Source organism: Juglans microcarpa x Juglans regia, chromosome 2S (genome assembly GCF_004785595.1).
Source record: "Juglans microcarpa x Juglans regia isolate MS1-56 chromosome 2S, Jm3101_v1.0, whole genome shotgun sequence".
Classification (NCBI taxonomy): domain Eukaryota; kingdom Viridiplantae; phylum Streptophyta; class Magnoliopsida; order Fagales; family Juglandaceae; genus Juglans; species Juglans microcarpa x Juglans regia.
In genome coordinates, this window is record NC_054597.1 from 11,629,034 (window position 1) to 11,648,995 (window position 19,962).

The 19,962-nt window shown below is 37.6% G+C and overlaps 1 protein-coding gene across 1 annotated transcript; it reads left to right on the forward strand.

Moving 5' to 3' along the window:
- Positions 1–202: 202 nt before the first annotated feature.
- LOC121251899 (lysM domain receptor-like kinase 3) lies at positions 203–13,186 on the forward strand. The gene is made up of 13 exons (XM_041151311.1): positions 203–1,100; positions 7,852–7,885; positions 7,997–8,004; positions 8,123–8,272; positions 8,949–9,151; positions 9,997–10,086; positions 11,173–11,269; positions 11,354–11,505; positions 11,585–11,676; positions 12,260–12,398; positions 12,579–12,677; positions 12,761–12,963; positions 13,004–13,186. Exons 1-12 carry the CDS (start codon positions 464–466, stop codon positions 12,923–12,925), a joined length of 1,866 nt encoding a protein of 621 aa, XP_041007245.1. The 5' UTR covers positions 203–463; the 3' UTR covers positions 12,926–12,963; positions 13,004–13,186.
- The last annotated feature ends 6,776 nt before the right edge of the window (positions 13,187–19,962 follow it).

Sequence of the window (19,962 nt, forward strand, 5' to 3'; positions counted from 1 at the left end):
ACATTGCTTAAGTATGACTATTGTATTGTCTTATCCTCCTATATAATAGTTAGTTTAGGAGGTCAAGACAATCCATTAACTTGAATTTAATTTTTAATTATTGATAAATTATATATATCCATATGTAATACATTTATAGAAATTATTTATATAAATATTAAAAATTATAATTTTTTATTTTAAAAAGGGAGGCGTCCGAAGCGGGACTAAAGGAAAAAAGCCTCCTATCATTTCTATTTTTCAGCCAATACCCGGCCCCTGCGTCTTCTCCATCTCCCAGCCCCAAAATTTTCTCTCTCAAAACTCGCCAATCAAGAACTCACATAGTCAAACGGTCCGAAAGATTGATCCGATTCTGCTTTAATTTCTTTCTTTCTTTCTTGGACTCTTCCCCGATCATTACCAACCCAGTTCTCGAATCTGCCAAAATTTCACAGCTTTGGGTTCCAATTTGTCCGATCCAATGACACCCAAGTTCGGGTGTTTTGTATTTTTCTTGGTCTCAATCTTTTGTGCCGTTGCCGAATCCAAATGTAGTAACGAATGTGATCTAGCTTTAGCTTCGTACTACGTCTCTGAGGGGTCAAATCTCACGTACATAGCTACACTTTTGCAATCTAGTCTTAATATTGACCCCGACACTATTGTGAGCTACAACAAGCAAAAGATCTCCAGCAAAGACAGCATCCAAAAGGATATTAGAATCAATGTTCCGTTCCCATGTCACTGTGTCGAAGACTCGTTTCTGGGTTACGTGTTTAACTACTCGCTTCAACCCAAGGACACCTACGACAAGGTGGCACGGCAATGGTATGCCAACCTGACAACAAACGACACGTTGATGAACTTTAATCCCTATGAGCCCAACAGGATACCGGACGTTGGGAAGTTGAGCATACCAGTGAACTGTTCGTGTGGTAACAGCGCGGTTTCGAAGAAATTCGGGCTGTTTTCTACGTACCCGCTTCGGCCGGGTGACACTCTGGAATCGGTTGCGGCGGAGACGGGTCTTAATTCAAGTTACACAACCTTGCTGCAGAGTTACAACCCGGGTGTGAATTTCAGCCAAGGGAGTGGCGTGGTGTATATCCCAGGCAAAGGTGACAATTTTTTTGTTGTGTTTTGAGTTAATGAATGTTTATATAAATATGTGAATTGGGATTTTTTGTTTTTTGTTTTTTTTTTTTTTTTTTTTTTTCATTTAGCTTATTGAATTTCTTAGATGTCAAAATGGTAAGAGTTTGTAGGAGTTAGATGAGGGTCTGATTACTTGTAGCATTAATTGCATACTTTATTTGCTCGTGTCATAGATTAACGATTACGTGTTACTTGGATGCTGCTAGTCACAGCAAGCGAATGATGTAAAGAGATCCGGTGGGTGTTGAAAATGGAGTCCCGAATGCTTCATTTTATGAAGTAGTGGGAGGTATTAAGCGTACAAAGTATTAGGATGGGTGATGGGAAGTCCTCGAGTTGCAACTCTCATTTTTATTTACTTATAAAAAATTAAGCTTACAAATATTTAGACAAGATAAGTCTACTCGAAAAATTAATCTGAGCTATAGTTTTCGTTCGTGTGGTTCAGGCTTGATTGCATTACCTTTCACAATTTATAAAAAGTTACATTAAAACCTCCTAATAGTTTTGATTGAATTTATAAAAAGTTACATTAAACCTCCTTATTGCGATGAACCAGTCAATTGATACCTACTTATCATCTATATAACAAACCTAGTTGCACATAATCCTTGTTCCTTAACAAGGAAAGACGTTAAGAAGATAAATATAATTAAGTCCAATCCCTGGGATAAATTGGAATTAACCTTCAAATTATATATTCAAGTTGTTGAGTTCAGTATAAACTCAACTTAGAAAGCGTACTTGCTAAATTTTCCGGATGACCCTTTAGCATAGCAGGCCTGATATTCATCTTGCGTAGTATAAAATGAAGATGTCCCATTGTATCTATTACTAATTTAAGAATGGAATATGCTTATAAAAAATAATTGAAAAAGATATTACATAATTTTGTTATGTGATAGGAGATCAAATGCCATATATTGGACTTTGGAGATGAAGCTGATGGGCACTTCCGGAGAACTGGGTTGAACCATCAAAGTAAACATTATATACTGCACGTCTAGCCTAATAGATAAAACCCTGAAGTTGTGAAATCTCTACTACATAACCCATCTCTACGAGCTATGCCCTTTCCAAGCAGATTAACCAAATTAATATCAAAACTTTCAGAAGTGCATCTAGCCCAAACAGTTTCTTCTGAACGACCATTCAAGCCTCCTCTGCCACCTGCAACTATAGCAGCATCAGATTTAAATCCGTCCCCTCTGCCCCTGCCCCTTGCAACTGCTCTGCCCCCCTATCACGTTTTCACTTGCTCTGCAATGTCAGCTAGAGTTACAAGCACAAACAATCAGTTAAGTGGCTGTCTAGAAATAGCATGTGATCATTTGTCTTTTTGGTGATATTGATAGTGATTTCTTTTCTCCCGCCTAATTATTTATAAAAAATTGGTATACTGTAGCGTAGTGAGTGTGGCCCACTTGGAATAATAGCAAAGGGAAACTACTTGATTTCGTTTGTTGCATTTGGCACTTTAGTGCAAACAAGAGGAGCTGTTAGATGTTCCTTTGAATGGATATGCTATAGCATACTTACCAACAGAAAAGGGCAGTATTACCAAGCTGATTGGTCCAGAGTTGTATTGGAAAATTTTGCGGACAGAAACACATTTACAGGTCGTATATAAGTTCAAGTCAAGTGAGTCTTGTCATTTCAGCATTGGAGCCAGTTTGCATGTATTCAGGAATACAGAGCCAGAAACTATAACTTGACCTCATACACTTTTTTGTACAAGTATGATTGATCTCCTGCACTTTAGAGGTTGAGTGGACAGACAAATATAAAAACTTTAGGAGGTTGGTCTCAACTACACAATTTCCTACTGTTATGTCTGTTATGAGAGAATATTCAACAGTTGAATTTGGTGAGAAAATGTTTTATATTTAGCACAGTTATTCAATGGTGCTCCAATCAACTAAGGGTAATGTTGAAACACATTTGATAGTCTGTTGAATCGCAAGGTTAAAAGAGTCCTCAAATTGTGGTGTTGGTGTTCCAGGTTTTGTTTGACTGAAAATCTCAGATTGGTCTCATTTGAAGCATGGTCGAATTTCATTCGAAGCAAATAGATCTCAAATCTGCTTTGTCAGTTTGAACGCTAGTGAACACTTACAGATTATGTAGAGAAATTAAACATTTTTTGAGATCATTTCAGCACAAAGAATTGAAGAGTGGTGGATCGAGGTTCAGAGAAGAGGCTAAGGGGTTGGCAGAAGCATGTTTCATGGATTAGATGCACAGATATATGAGTGTTACCATTGTAATTCAGCCGGTTGAGTCAGTTTTTAAGTTGTGTGTGTTGGTTAGGTAAGTTTGTACTAGTGTCTTGCTAGTGGTGATATCTCTTATGTATTGGATTAGGTCCATTTTTTTTTTCAGTTGGGTTTTTCATGTAACAAATACGGTATGCCATTGTGACTGTGTTAGATCCTTTGATATTTAGTCATCAATGCCGAACAAAGAATATCTTCAGTTATGAGTTGTGAATATATATTTCATTCTGCATTGATCGATGCATCTTGTATTTGATATCATGATTGGTTCATGATATTGATTGATGCATCTTATTATATGTATTTCAATGGCTTGGGTCATGCCTAGAAGAGTTGTGGAGCTTTTCTAGACTTCTAAGCTCATTCAATAACTGCTCTCAATCTTCAAACATTGGATAGGATTAAAAGGTCAGCAAATAAGGCTTCTTTCATTCTCGCTATGCGATAGAATTCTTAAGCTTCCTTGATTGCCCTATTGCCACACCATACATCATGCCAAAATTTCCTTTTGGACCCATCACGCACTTCAAAACAAATGTTTCTTGAATGTGTCCAATCCTCTTCTTATGTGTTTCCATGGTCTCACCCCATATGGCCCACTTATCTCATTCGAACACTATCCTCCCCATGGTTCAGCATACTTCGATTCTATGAAGACTCTCCATAATGCTCCCGTTCATTGTGGTATCTCTATAGCCATTTGCCAAGTAAAGCTTTGTTAAAAGAATGCAAGTTCTGAATACCCAATCCTCCTTCCAAGATAGAGGAGCACACCGTGGCCCGTTTTACCTAGTGGAATTTAAACTAATTGTTCATCCCCCCACAAGAAATCCCATTGGAGTTTCTCCATGCGAGGAGCTACCTTGGTGGGAAGCTGAAATAGTGATAGGAAGTAGGTTGGCATGTTGGAAATGGTACTTTTGATTAAAGTGACCTTACCACGTCTAGATGAATACATCTTCTTCCAACTAGCCAATTTCTGCCTCATTTTTTTCTAGTACATCATTCCAAATAGATTTTGATTTGAACAGGGATTTCCTTGGCAATTGAGATATCTTGTATTCCAAAATGTAAGCTTTGCTCTCCACATTCGGAACATCCCCCAATGAGACTACTTCTGATTTAGGTAAGTTCACCTTCAACCCTGAAGCAGCTTCAAAGCATAAAAGGAGTGCCCTTAAAGCTCAAATTTGACCATGGCTGGCCCCACAAAAGATTAGGGTATCATCGACAAATAATAGATGAGATATGTGAAGTGAGCCAATATTTGCCTCCCCCACGAAGAATCCAGATAAGACCCACCCTCCATGACACCTAAAATCACCTTGCTAGAAGCCTCCATTATCAACTTTATGGCAATCCAAGTTATATCATGTCATGTAAATTGAAGTCTCTGAACAAATATCTAACAACTTGGAATGGATGGTGGGTCTTATCTAAAAATGGAAGCTTTTAGCAAGATGATTTTAGCTATCTAAAGGGTGGGTCTGAAGGGCCCTGCCTTGGAGAGGTTCCCCGATATAATAAATAAATAAATAAAGTTGATAAAAAGATCACCGTTGTCAGACCTTATCAAGGAATCCTTCTGATTTCAATCACATGTTTTCAAACTTGAAATAACTTGGGTATTTGAATACCTCCACAATCAAGAAGGATGGGAAAGTGATTTGAACACAACCTGGGGAGTCTCTTTTGAATGAGTTTTAGGTAATGTGCTTTCCATTTAGGCGATACTAGGAATCTATCGATCCTTGACCAAAAGGGGTGTTGCCGGTTGCTTGACCAAGTATAAGTTCCACTTGCATGAGGAATATCTAGTAAATCTTGTTCATAAATGAAGTTAGAGAAGTCTACCATTGGTAAATTTAAGCTAGATCCTCCCGATCGCTCACTCAGGAATCGAGTAACGCTGAAATTGGTGACTCGCCACCAATTCACCAAGGTAAGTCCCATATGCTACTTAGGCCTACCTGTTAGCCCCATAGTAAACTTCTTGCACAATCTAAGTTAGGACCATAAAGACCTGCGAAGGCCCACTGATATCCATCCACAACATTCTTGAACGAGCAAGCCACCATATAATCCCCCATACATTCTTCTAACTTTTCCACCACTCTTTTATCCCACATCACTAAGATGCCTCCTGATTCTCCTTTGGATGGTAAGCAATACCACCCAACTTCATGACAACTCCACAAACTCCTAATAGTTCTTAGGGGGGTAAATTCCAATTTCGTTTCGTGTAAGCAAACGATATCTACTCTCCAATTGCATAACTGGATTCTAATTTTGAGACACTTTTCCCTTTCATTCAGCTCCCTTACATTCCATGAAACAATTTCCGACTTCATAAAACAGCATCCATTGCCCCCTCCCTTTGATCTTCCACGGTTAGAACTCCTCTCTCCTACTCCATCATTGACAGTCCAGTTGAGTCTTTTTAATTCTCTAGCTCTCTTCTTTGTGGAATTGATCTCACCTGGTGAGCTAGAGTGAGTCTGTCCAGCCTCTATAGCTGCAAGGAGAGCTATAGATTGGTCCTCGAAACCATTGCACAATATCACCACACCATGTTGAGTCTCCTTGGCTTTGTCTAAGACCCAACTGGAGACCTGGCTGTTGCTACTTTGGAGCAGAGAAATCAGTGGCATAGGTTCTTCTCAATTTACCTCTTCACTGACCACAGGACTTGCTTGCACCTCACCCACCTCATCTGAGACAGGACACAACACATGCCATTGTTCTCCCTTGACCCCATCTGAATCATACACTATCATTGCTATGTCTGGAATTTCCCTTTCCTCCGTATTACCCATTTCACAAACCCCACCCTCTATTTGATCCTTTCCAGAGATCAATAAATCTCCTACTTCCAGAAACAACACATTCTGGAGTGATACCATGGTGTTCTCCTCCATTTGGAGCTCCCTGGCGACAATTTGTGCTTCAAAAACAGAGACAGCGTCATTTGTTCTTATTGCTGGCGCCACCAGTCTGTCGGCCTGGACACTAGCCACTGGCTTGCCTTCTTCAGGTCGATGGTTTTTGTGTAGTCCTTGTCTGGTGTAACATTGTCTCCGATTCTGTTTTTGCAGCACTGGAAGAGGACCCCCAACTTCAAAGGTTGAGTGACCCGCGATTTTAACTCGCTAATTCTGGGTTGCATAACCTTTAGAGCTGTGGGTTTTCATCTTCCGTTTCTCAGCCCACGAGCTTCTTGTCACATGCGAGCCCATGGTCCGTTTCTTGCCAGCTGGTTCCCTCGCTTTTCTTTCCTGACTTTAGTCCAGGCCCATTTCCTGATTTTCCCGATATATTAGACCGCTGAGCTTCTCCCTCAAGTCTATCAACTCTTCTTTGAGGTTGTGCAGAGTCATCTTTTCTGCATCACGCCCCTTGGTCAGAGAGCCACCATTGCTTCTTGCATAAACTATGGTGGCTTGTGGCGCTTCTGACCTCCTATCTCTGCAAGTCTCGTAAATGGTAACTTTTTTCTTCCGCGACTATACTGCCCTTCATACTCTGGTTCTGCATCCCTACTTTTCTTGGTTTCTCCTCAATTTTTCTGGCGTCTCCATTAGTGGCTGGAGCTGAGCATGAAATAACCTCTGCATATGTTTTAGAAGTCACTCCGCCGCATGTGTTCTTGCTCATTTGCTGTTTGAGCGTTCAGCCCCCCCACATATTACTTTGCTTCAGTTTTGCCTGCACTGCAACATAGTACCCGCAGTTCCATAGCCATCTTCCTCCACCCTTGAGCATTCTTACAAGGTTTGTGCAACCCATGATGCAGTTGGTTTACCCAATACCAGCTCTTTAGTCACCTTCTTACCTCTATCTATAATGCGTATATAGTGACCACCTTCGACTGAAATCTCGAATATTTTTGTTTCAAGGAGAACAACCTTCAAATATCCCATCCTTGGATACTTGCACCTCTAAATACATCTAAATAAGTCTAGAAATGCTGATTGTCACTGGCAAGACTCATCAGAGGCGAGAGGCCTCAAGAAGTTCTTTATCCCCAATCATCCCATATGGACTCCATCTATTAAGTCTAATGAACTTAGTTTACATGATTTTCTGAATCTTTTTCATCTACTAGTTAGGTGTCTCTATTGTATATTACGTATATACCTGTGTTGCGTGTTTGCACTTATTAATAAAGATCTTCTTGTGAGAAGAAAAATAATGTCATTGATGTTTGAATTACTTGGCAAATCGTAATTGCCTGGCTGAATACACTGTTAGCTTTAAAATCGTAACCTGTAGTCACCCTGCTCTCTTGCTTTGTCAAGTAAACTAGGTGGTCTTTTTACAAATTATTTCATCGAGTTACCAGCATCAAGAGCATACCTTTTTTCCATTTATATAGTTTCTGGGGGCTATGATTTCTATTAACTTTTCTTTTGGTTATTTCTTTTCCTTTTATTTTCAGATCAAAATGGTACTTACCCACCTCTGCCATCAAGGTAGCTTCTATAAACTTAATCTTCATACTAAATGAAAAGGCTACATTTGCTTCTATTGCAGTTTGTTTTATATTTATAAGTTGTGTTGTTGTGGTTTTCTCCCTTTTGCAGCTCAAGCGGTTCGATCTTCTCCCACGGTTTTACAATGATTATGTTTTCTTTGATATTTGGAGACAAGTCTCAGCAATGCAGAGCCAGTGCTACTTTTAAGCTTAACATTTGCTCAACTATAAGCAGGATTAGCGGTCGGAGTTATTGCTGGTGCAGCTATTGGAGGAGTAGCTGGTGTGGTGTTATTTGCCGCTTGTATATATCTCGGATGTTACCGAAAGAAGATGGAGGTGGCAAAGTTGCTTTTGGCACCATCTGAGGATCTATCTGAGCATGGTATTATATGTTTCGTTCAAAACTTTTTCTCTCGCATCTTTACTTGTCTCAATAAAACCTTTTTTACCTATCAAAAAAAAATTTCCTCTCCCATCTTGTTTTGTTTGTTTGTTTTTTTATTTTTTCTATACATTTTTATCTGAAAGACTGATTTGTGGATCTTCTAGAAAGTATCTTTAAAATAAGAGGTTTCTCAATGAAATGTACTACCTTATTCAATATCATACTTACCCTGTCCCTCCACCCCCACATCCTCCCACCCCCCCCCCCCCCCCCCCTCGGGGTCCCCCCAAAAAAAAGAAACAAACAATTAATAGGCATTATGGTTCATAGCTGGTATTCTTTTTTCCTTTTATTTTTATTTTTTCCTTTGGTGAATTTTTTTTTTCTAATTTGCTGACAAATGTCCCTCTTTCGAGGAATGTGATTGAATTTGGTTGAAGGGTTTGCAACATGAGATTCTCACTAGTGTCAGAACTCTGATTATCTTTGTGTTCTGAAAAATAGTCTGTCGAAATAACCTTTGAAATCCCATTTAAGCAGCGACACAGAATGCTTTGAACTGTACATATGATCATGGTGACTGATAGAACCAACGTGTATTGATATTTGCACTTTTTTTAATGGGGGATTAAACACAAGCTCACTTATTGGTTTTCCCTCTACTATGATTTAGGCCATGGAAGTACCTTAAACAAGGATAAGGATTCAGCTAGTGCTGCTGGTGGTCCAGGTTCAGGTCTTACAGGCGTAACTGTGGACAAATCAGTAGAGTTCTCATATGAAGAACTTGTTATGGCTACTGATAACTTCAGTTTTGCTAATAAGATTGGTCAAGGTGGCTTTGGGGCTGTTTATTATTCAGAGCTGAGAGGCGAGGTATGTGACCATTTGCATTTTCATAAATCGGGTGCATTGCACAGTAGTTATGCATGGAAGATTTGCTCATTATGTAATTTTCTTGATTTCATTGTTAAGAGTTGTGGCCATGTGGGCTTATATTAAACAATATAATTGTCTCTTTGTGACAGGCTTGCATCCTTTCTCGAAATCTTATAGGATAGTTTTCAAATAGTAAACATATGTGATCCTTTTAGATTGAAGATGGTAAGAACTTTGATTTTTAATCAAATAAGAAGATTTTCCTGAGAACAAACTTATTAAGGCATACGTCAAGTTCAAAGGTGAGGACTACCTTGCAAATTGCACAGCTATAGATAAAATGGCTAAATGCAACTTTTATCTTCATTTTATCTGATATGTTTTGGCTATTACATCTTTGCCGCAATTTAAGATACTCGAAACTAGGGATTTTCAGGATGTTGAATATTTGACGGACGTCCTAAGTACAGACTGAGCTGGACAGCAATGGTAAGTGTAGAATTTGTAAAGTCAGATCCAGTTGATAAATAGATCTAATTGAGTAGGTTCAGCACCCAGTTTGAATACGTCAAGGTTTTTTGAATAAGGGAAGTTGATGAGAAATTAATCTACTTGGTGAATGAGAAAAATGGATGAACAGCTCAGTGAGTATTTAGTCTTTGTACAGGTTAAAGATGGAATGTACATTCATCAACATCTTCTTTGCTCAATGTTTGTTGCGTATTTGTTAATATTCTACATGGATGACTAACCAAGCACACCAGACTTTGTCCATGCCATCCAAATGTTTACATCATATAATTTTCAGCTTTTCCTATAGTCCCGTCACTCTATCTGTGCAGAAAGCTGCAATCAAGAAGATGGGCATGCAAGCATCCAGAGAATTTCTTGCTGAATTAAATGTTTTAACGCGTGTTCATCACTTGAACCTGGTAATGTATATTCTTTCCCAACACCAATATCATAATTGTTTAAAAAAGCTGACTTGTATGCTAGATTCTTTTTTATTTTATGGGGAGCAATATTATTTCATCAGTATATTCTTCAGACAATTGCTCACATCAGCGAGAGAGCTTTATGTAAATGTTCATTTCTGTACTACATACTGGGCAGATGATCTTGACCTCATTTTGTTTTTCTAAATTTAGATATGAATCTATATCTATGTACTATATAATTTTCAAAACACAGACCCTTATAAAGCCACATCATAACTATCTTACTATATTTTAATTATAAACAAAGGATTAAGTTGCTCAACCCAAATTTTAGATATCAAGATGCATGGACACTCTTTTAAAAGATTCTATTTACTGTATAATACCTCAAGGTATACTATTTCCATTAAGTAGTATTGTCCATCGAATAAATTTAGGTATTCTTGGCATTGCATTGTTTTTGCACCATGTAGTTTTATGATTCGTTCAACATAATTCCTGAGTGAAGAATTAGCGATCAAAGAAAAATTCCTGAGTGATGAATCTTGGGCCTTAGGGCTAAAGTATCCATGTAAATTACATCAGTAACTCCCAACCACTCTGCACAGGGCAACTCACTATATATCCCTCAAGGGTCAGCTTTGCCATTATCTTACCATCAATGCCATAAAATGCCAAATTGAAGCACACATAGTTGTGGCATCCATATTATTTAGCAAGTAAGACCTTATAGCCAAGGTATCATAAGTTTATTTGCAACTTTAAAAATTTCCATGTTATTACTTAAAAAAATCTCCGTGTTATTTCCACAAAATATGGACTGCTGCAAGAATCAACAATAATATTAGAAGCCCTTCTACTCTGTGTAAGTGTGGGTTTTTTTTTTTTTTTTTTTTTTTTTTGAGGTTATAGAATGTCAATAGAATAATTACAATGTACTGCTGGGAGGATTTCTGATGACTTAGCTGTGTCCGTAATACAAGTCATGCAGTAGTGTCATTTTTCTCTAAAGCGAATGTAGATGATGTGCATTTCTTTTAATCTTCTACGTTACATATCACTTACTAGAAATCATGGCAGGTGCGCTTGATTGGATATTGCATTGAGGAGTCTCTTTTCCTGGTCTATGAATATATTGAGAATGGCAACTTAAGCCAGCATTTGCGTGGTTCATCAGGTAAGGTCCCGTGTGCATGTTAAGGATCTTTACAAGTGATGCACATTCAGATAGATGGCTATAATTTTGTTGACACGTTTCCAGGGAGGGACCCATTGTCATGGGCTACTAGGGTGCAAATTGCCCTTGATTCAGCCAGAGGTCTTGAATATATCCATGAGCATACTGTTCCTGTCTATATTCATCGTGATATTAAATCGGCGAATATATTGATAGACAAGAACTTCCATGGAAAGGTTGCATTAGTAACTCTGGTGTTGTTATAGATATTCAAAAGCTTATTCAAGTTGTTGTACTGAAATATTTGCATTGCAGGTTGCAGATTTTGGATTAACTAAACTTACTGAAGGAAACACATCACTCTCCACCCGCGGTCTTATGGGAACATTTGGATACATGCCACCTGAGTAAGTTGGCCTTTCTTTTATAAATATATTAAGGTAGTAGCAAATTTAATTCAGCAATGAGAGACTAGTTTTGGCGTATGCAAGCTGCTAGAAGGACAATACATAGCTCAATGAGTGGCTGTATAGAGGTTTCTTGTAGGTCTCACCATGAGTTACCAAGGGACTTGGAAATTGATTGTAATTGTGAACAATTCCCAACCTTACATACGCATCTATGCAATTGTCTGGGCCTGCTGATTTGTTATTTTCGCTAGTGACTGATGGCACTTGGCACTGCCATCAGGAACTTGGGAGGCTCTTCTTTTGTGAGATCTGTATATAGGCTTTTATACCTATCAAATAAAAAGTATATAGGATTTTATGTGCCAGGATATGCTTTCTTTTTGGGAATGTTGTATCCTGCAGTACTTGTGATGTTTTGTCCTTGCAGCTGCTGATTTTCTCCTTGAAAGTGGGTTTCACAAAATTGAGTTTTCTACTCAGTACTCACTGATCCCATGGCTCCTTCCTAATAGGGGAGGAAAAACTTTTGGTTTGATTTGTCTGTTTAAAATTGGATTAACTTTTACCTTTTTTTGTGCAGATATGCTCAGTATGGAGAAGTTTCTCCCAAAGTAGATGTATTTGCTTTTGGGGTTGTCCTTTTCGAACTTATTTCTGCGAAGGAAGCTGTGATGAGGCCAAACAGCTCCACAATTGAATCTAAGGGCCTCGTCGCATTAGTAAATCCTCTTACCATCTTTCTAATGACACATACCCCCTCCTCCCGTTTCTTTCTTCCGGTTCTGTTCTGAGAGATTGATATGAAGCCTTTATTGTGCTTCCTCTTCTGGTACCCTTACAGAATGTTTCTTGGAAAGCAGCCTTGAACATGCACTTGATATATTTTCTCTGATTCACAGTTTGAGGATGTTCTTAATCAGCCCAATTCTATGGAAGACCTGCACAAACAAGTCGACCCTCGGCTTGGAGATGACTACCCACTTGACTCAGTCCAGAAGGTGAAGCAACTTTATACAAAATCTCACTACTTTTTGTTTTGTAATTTCCAATGGAATAAAACTATGAACACATTTGGTTGCAGGTGGCTATGCTTGCGAAAGCATGTACACAAGAGGATCCGCAACTACGTCCAAGTATGAGAGCTATTGTGGTTGCCTTGATGACGCTTTCATCGACAACCGAGGATTGGGATGTCCGCGCCTTCTATGAAAATAAAAGTCTAGTCAATCTCATGTCGGGAAGGTAGAAACTAGACAGTGCAATCGCACTTGCATTACGGGAGCTTTTTGGTGCGAATAATACCAATGGTAAATTTCAGATACCGTCATTTTCAATACTTAATAGTTGAGAAGTACAGGAGAGTTTGTAAACTGTACAAAACTGAAAAACAAGCTCCTATGTACAAAAGAGTTAGAAAAACTCATTTGCACCTTAGTAAGGACACAAGTGTTAGTGAGAAATACATTGTAGTAAAATAAAAATTACAACAAAATAGAATTTGAAATGAGACTAGTTGGGACTGACAAGGTCATTTGCGGTTGACAAAATCTCAAATAAACTGGTACAGTAGACCTTCTCTTAGCATGTCTTCTCGAGAATAAAATAGCCTACCTGATCTTCTTATGGTTCGAACCAATTATGTGCAAGAGGTTAAGTTCAGGCCTCCACCAGAAAAACACATCTATTTGTCTGGAAGAAGTCCAAAAGAATGTCACTCAAGATTTTTAATTTTTTCACTTACAATTCTTTCTCTTCTACCGAAATAAGATAAGAGATCAGTCCATATTTAAAATGTGAGCTGATTTAGGACATTTCGGTCTAAAACCATTCAAAAGGAGGATCTGATGCTACTGAAAGACATGGATCATCAGTTATATTTTTAAAGACTTTTACTATATACAAGCAAGTTTGCGTACTAATCTGTGTATTAATATTGTTGCCTTCATATTCTAAATTCAAATTAACATTGTTTTCAATAAAATCTACTTTCTGACCAATCATTTTGAATGGATGCGCGTATTAGTGTGCAGAATCGCTTACAATTAGATTTTTTTCATTTTTAAAAGGGAGCCGCTTAGAACCGATTGGGTGTCATACCCATTTTTACACCGCCGAAAGAGGAGCTGCCACATATGGATTTCAATAAAATAGAGAATAGACCCACATGTAACCGCTCACGTATTTTGTATTCACTTCTCTATGTGCCTGATATTTTTTTTTCTCTCTCTCTCTCTAAAATAATGGAAAGCTCAGAAATGGAAATAATGATGCTCGCTTTTATTGCCTTGGGTTCCCGTTTGGTTATTGGAATGATCCATCAAATCTTGCAGAGAATTTTACTGTCATGAAAAGAGAACAAGATGATGATGGAAAACTATTTTCTGGTACTCAGGCATCAAATTTGCTTTTGGTTTTCTGCATGTCTTGTTGCTAGTTTAATAAAATGTGATTTCTTTTCCAACAATTAGAATGGAGGAATTGGAACTCGGGTTCAAACGTTATCCAACCACTTGAGTTTGCCAAAGACTTCTTCAGAGATTGTGGGCTGTGGCCATGGAAAAGCTCTACAATTCCAAGATTTTGTTCCTTGTAAAATTCAAGCAAAATAGAAATTGCGTCCAACACAATTTGATCAATTTTTGCATCCAACATGCCCCGAATAAATCAACCATAAATATATGCCCTAAATACTTAATATGCAAAAGAGCATGCAGAATTAATAAATAAATAAATAAAAACTTACATGTTAATGGCTAAAATCAAGTGGGTTCCAGATTGGAGATCAGTTCATTCCTCCAAAGCACTTGACGAAGAGGGAGAAATGGCAGAGGGCACGGGGCAGAGAAGAGAGAAAAGGAAAATGGGAGAGGACGCTAGAGAGAGGAGAGAAAGAAAGAGATTCGGGAGGGGAGAGGAAAAGAAGAGAATCAAAAGGGGAGAGGAGAATTGGGATGGGGAGAGCATAGAGAAAGGAATAGAACTGATTCAATAAGCTAGGACCCATTGTAAGAAAAATAAATTTCATATATGTTGAGATTCTATTGGCCGGTGTAAAAATGGGTATGACACCTAACCAGTTCTGAGCTTTTCTCTTTTCAAAACTATGAAGATTGGGGATAGGAGCGACAACTTTTATTAAAGCAACACAAATTTATAAGAAAAATGGCCAATGCCAATGCCAGCCATCACTAACTCAAATTGGTCAACTTTACGTGCTAATGTTTGAATTGATATACGATAGGAGTTTGTTTTCTATTTTATTTTTTGGATATTTGATCCCTGATACAGTGAATAAACCTAAAGACAATCGTTTTCTAACATGAATTCGAACTCGAAAACAAAGTGCTCTAGCATGCTACATGAAGTTGCAATCCAAAGCATCACTATACTACAGTCGTTGACTATGTTGGAGGTCGCTAAAAATTAGGGAAGTCCTATACGCAAGGGAGCGGCATGTGAGGCCTATGCGCACCTATGAGTAGGGCTGTACAGAAACCAACAAGACCTATGAGTCACCTATGCGCACCTATGAGTCAACTGAAGATTGTTTCATCTAGAATGTAGTAGATTATCTTGAGCACTCCTAAAAGCTTGTAAGTCCTCCTTAGCCTGCTTGCTAATCAAATTTGGATCAGTGAAGCCTTTCCCATGTGTGACTGAGTTCCTTCTCATCCAGATCATTTAGCAGTCAGAGCAGCCTCTGCTAATTCATCCTCATTCAATTTGTTGAGCCACTGATAATAGATATCTATAAATAATTCACTATGCAGGATCATTTTTTTGGATTTTGTAGTAGCTTTGACTCCAAACATCCTTAGTAACCATACAACACCAAAGAACATGTCCCACAGTTTCAAACTCCTTATCACATAAGATGTAGGTATCCTCTTTTACAACTTTCCTTTTATTTAGATTGGGAAGATTAGGGAGAGCATTTTTGCAAGTTCTCCAAATGAACAATTTTACAGCGTTGGGGACTCTTAATTTCCAAATAGCATTCCAAGGTCCCTTAAAATTTTGTCCTTGAGATGATTCTCTTGCAGATCAAGTTGACAACATCTTGTGCAGATGGTATGCACTTTTCGCAGAAAAGTTACCATTATTAGAATAATGTCATACTAGCTTGTCCTCTCGATCTCCTAGATTTATTAGGATGCCTTTTATCATTTCAACTTCTTAGGGGAAAAACAGATTTTGGATAACATCTTCCTTCCATCTTTTAAGATTATCATCTCTCAATTCAGATACCTTAGCATCAACACCTAATCCAGTTATATGAGATTGGATCATATGAGTGGATGGTCTTCAAATCCATCTATCTTTCCAGACTTTCACTTTCTTTCCAGACTTTCACTTTCTTTCTATTTCCAATCCTTCAGATAATACATTGCTTCATAAGTTGTTGTCCTGCCATGATACTCCTCCACACTAGAAAGGGTCTACTTCTAAGTTTTGCATCCAAGAAATATGATTTTGGGAAGTATTTGTGTTTGAAAATACATGCATGCAATGACTTAGGACTTTTTAGAACTCTCCAACTTTGCTTAGCAAGCATGGTCCCCTGAATCCTAGCCCTTTTAAACTCTTTGAAAGTCCCAATTGATTCCATTGAACTCACTGAATTTTGGAATGATCTTCATTGTAACCCACTAGAATTTCTTCATTAATCTATTTATCTTCTTTATAATTGATAAAGGAAGCAAAAAGACTCCCATAGCTTAAGTAGGAATGGCTTGGAGAATAGATTTGAGTACGATTTCTTTCCTTCTAAAGATAAAAACTTTGTCTTGTAAGTTGTCATTCGAGCCCATATTTTGTCAATGAGAGAGAGGAAAGCTGAGGTTCTTGATCTTCCAACAATTGCAGATAATCCTAAATACTTTTCATAAGATCCAATAGTTTTATTACCTGCAATTTTCACAATTTTCTTTTAGATATCAAGAGGAATATTTCTGTTGAAAAAGATAGAGGTATTTTCTTTATTAAGCTTTTGACCTAAGGCTTTTTCATAGACTTCAAGAATATAGATCAAGCATTTCCATCCTAGAGAATTGGCCTTACAAGAAATGAGACTGTCATTAACAAATAGAAGATGGTTGATGCATACATGAATATTCCAAATTGGAACTCCAACAATAATCTATTTTTCCTCTGTCTAGTTGAGAAGAAAAGTAAGAGTTTAAGCACATATGATGAAAAGATATGGTGACAAGGGGTCCCCTTGTCTAATTCCTCTAGAAGGATGAAAAGAGAGCTGAGATTTCCCCTTAATGAGAATTAAGTAGGATACAGTGGTTATATTGTTCATCACCATATCAATCCACCTCTAATCAAAGCCCATCTTCCTCGTTATTTCTGCAAGAAATTTCCATTCCACTTGATCATAGGCCTTACTCATGTCAAGCTTGAGAGCTATATATCCAGATTTTCTAAACATTCGAGTAGTCATGGTATGCAAAGTCTCATAAGTCACAAGAATGTTGTAAGAGATTAATCTGCCTGGGACAAAAGCACTTTGGTTGGGAGAGATGATATCAGGTAGGATTTGCATTAATATATTGCTAGAACCTTGGCTACTATCTTGTAGATCACTTTGTATAAACTAATTGGTTTGTAGTCAACGACATTCTTTGGTCTCTTGAATTTTGGTATGAGTGTAATGAAAGTGTCGTTAACATTTGGTAGAGAGCCACCATGTTGGACATAACTCATAACAAATTTGCAAACATCCTCACCAACTGTTGCTCAATTTTGATGATAAAATTATCTGGGAAACCATCCAGACCTGGGAATTTGAGGGAACATCTAGAAAACAACTTCTGTGATTCATAGCTGTTGTAACTCAAGATTTCATATCAGTCAGACAATTAGAAATATTATTAGGAAAATATGTGGTAAAGAGATCAACAAAAAAACTTGCAAATATTTCACTACTTAAGGGATCATTGATAAAAGAGCCTTGACTGTCCTTAATATGAGAGATCATGTTGGTCTTTCTTCTTTGATTTGCAAACATGTTGTAGAATTTTATGTTCCTGTCACTATGCTGCAACCATTTTTGCTAGGCTCTTTCCTTTCATTTTAGTTCTTCCTCCTCCTCTAGAATTAAATTTGTTTCCCTTTGAAGTTGTTTGATCTTTGCAATATGATCTTCAGCTCCTGTATCTTGTAAAAGTTCCAAACTCTTAAGTTTTCCTTTGATGGCTTCCTGGTTTTTATTTGTGATATAAGAGATGCCTACTTCTCTAATAACATGTTTGCCCCAAGCATCATCAATAGTTCTAGCACAATCTTCTCTTAGTGACCAAGCAGCTTCATACCTAAAAAGTCTCCCCTTACTCTTATTGATTTCATATGCTTAAGATTGAAATGAAGAGAGGGCAGTGATCTGATTTATGAGCTGGCATTACATAACAACTAACATCATGAAAAGCCTGATGCCATTTAGGATTAGTCACTTCTCCATCAAGTTTTGCCTTGGTGAAATCTAAGCCTCTCCTATTGTTCGACTAAGTAAACCTCTACGCCTTTGTAATTATGTCACTGAGTGAGCAGTATTCTAGTGAGTCCCTAAAGGAGTCCATTTGTTTGCAGGGCCTTACAACATCTCTAAATTTCTCTTGGTGGTTTTTTTTATTTTTTTTTATTTTTTATCTCATTAAGTCTCCAAAACAGATCCATGGCACAATCTCCTCGAACTTCAAGTGCTTCAACAATCTCCAGTTTCCATCTCTGTGGGAGGTATTAGGATGTCCATAGAAACCAGCCATCCTCCAAGATAACTCTATATGCCTCTAGTGAAATTAATTAATTCAACCTCAATATCATGTTTCCACAAGATTACTAAACCTCCACTACTTCCCAAACTGTTGACAACAAAACAATTATCAAAGTTCAGTTTCCTCTTAACAACCTCTATTTTATCCTTAGTACATTTTGTCTCAATGAGTGAAATCATGTTGGGGCACTTGTCCTTATTCAGATGACTAAGGACTTGAATTGTTCAAGGGTTCCCAAGTTCTCAACAATCACAACTTAAGATTTTCGTTGATACTGGCAAGGTTGGTTACCATCCTCTGCCAATATATATACACATCCATCTTCTAAGTAGGTAGAAGAAAGCATACCTTTCTTTGTTGTTGGGATTATAGTAATTCTCATCTACTCCTTCCATGTCTGACCCTAGGGAAAGGGGGATCATCCTTTTTCTATTATGAACATAGTCAGAACCCTTTTTAGTAACAACATTCTTGTTGTTTCTTGCTCTTCTTTTCCACTTCAGATGAGCCTGGCTTGCTGTTTGGACATCTTGTGTTTGCATGTGAGTGGTTGTCACATGAGCTTCTCTAGTCAAATTTGTCTCATTAAAGAGGTCCTTATTAAGAGTAGTCCCCAACCTAATATGATTATCTATTTGTCTTAGCCCAACTTCAGAGCTAGAATTCTCACAATACAAGGGTTTGATCATATTTTGGCAAGTCATATCTTTATGAAACTGTAAATGTTCCTCAAGGCTGATAGTTTCCATATTTGTTGTGTCAGGCTCAACTTTCTGATTTAGTGCAGATTCTATATTCCTTGGAGATTCTTCCACCAAATCTATATTTCTTTCCTTTTTGGATTGCTTGCTGGTGATTTTGTTTTGATTTTCATTGAGGTCCTCAACATGGCAATTAACTCATGTTTTGGCTAGCTTCGATATTTCAACCTTCTCTGTTGTGCTTTTTGAATTTGTTCCATAATTGTGTATGTCCATTACCACATCAGAATCTTCTTCCTGTAGATCTGTCAACATTGCACCAGGTTTTCCTTTGCCACCATTGCCATTTTCACTGAAGGTGCTAGCTCATTTTTTGGAAGATGCTCTTAGCCATGCTCCATATTGATTTTAGTCCCCTTCATGTAAAGATCTGGCTAAAGATGCTTTCAACAACTTGATTCTCCATGATAATGTCACATTTGAAACAAAAGTTGGGTAGTCTTTCATATTTAAAATTTAACCAAACCATATTGCCCTTAATATTAACAAGTCTAACTCTTAGAAGAGGTTTGGTGATATCATTTTGCACCTTTAGAGCATTGGCAATGGTCTAGCTCAAGTCCAGAATTTGACAAAAATTGAGGTTTTGGCTAACTTCAAAGTCATTGGAGATATTAATCTACATTGGACTATCTATCCCAAAGTCAAAATAATAATATAATATTATATATTTTAATAATAAATATTTTTTATAATTTTTTTATCTTTTGTAAATACACTCCATATATTAATTAATAATTTAA

What these genes read in the sequence shown, in the direction of transcription:
- LOC121251899 (XM_041151311.1), top strand. Translation starts at nt 464, where the DNA reads ATGACACCCAAGTTCGGGTGTTTTGTATTTTTCTTGGTCTCAATCTTT. An exon ending in ATTCAGAGCTGAGAGGCGAG is followed by an intron (nt 9,152 to 9,996) that starts GTATGTGACCAT and finishes CTATCTGTGCAG; the next exon opens with AAAGCTGCAATCAAGAAGAT. An exon ending in CTAAGGGCCTCGTCGCATTA is followed by an intron (nt 12,399 to 12,578) that starts GTAAATCCTCTT and finishes TCTGATTCACAG; the next exon opens with TTTGAGGATGTTCTTAATCA.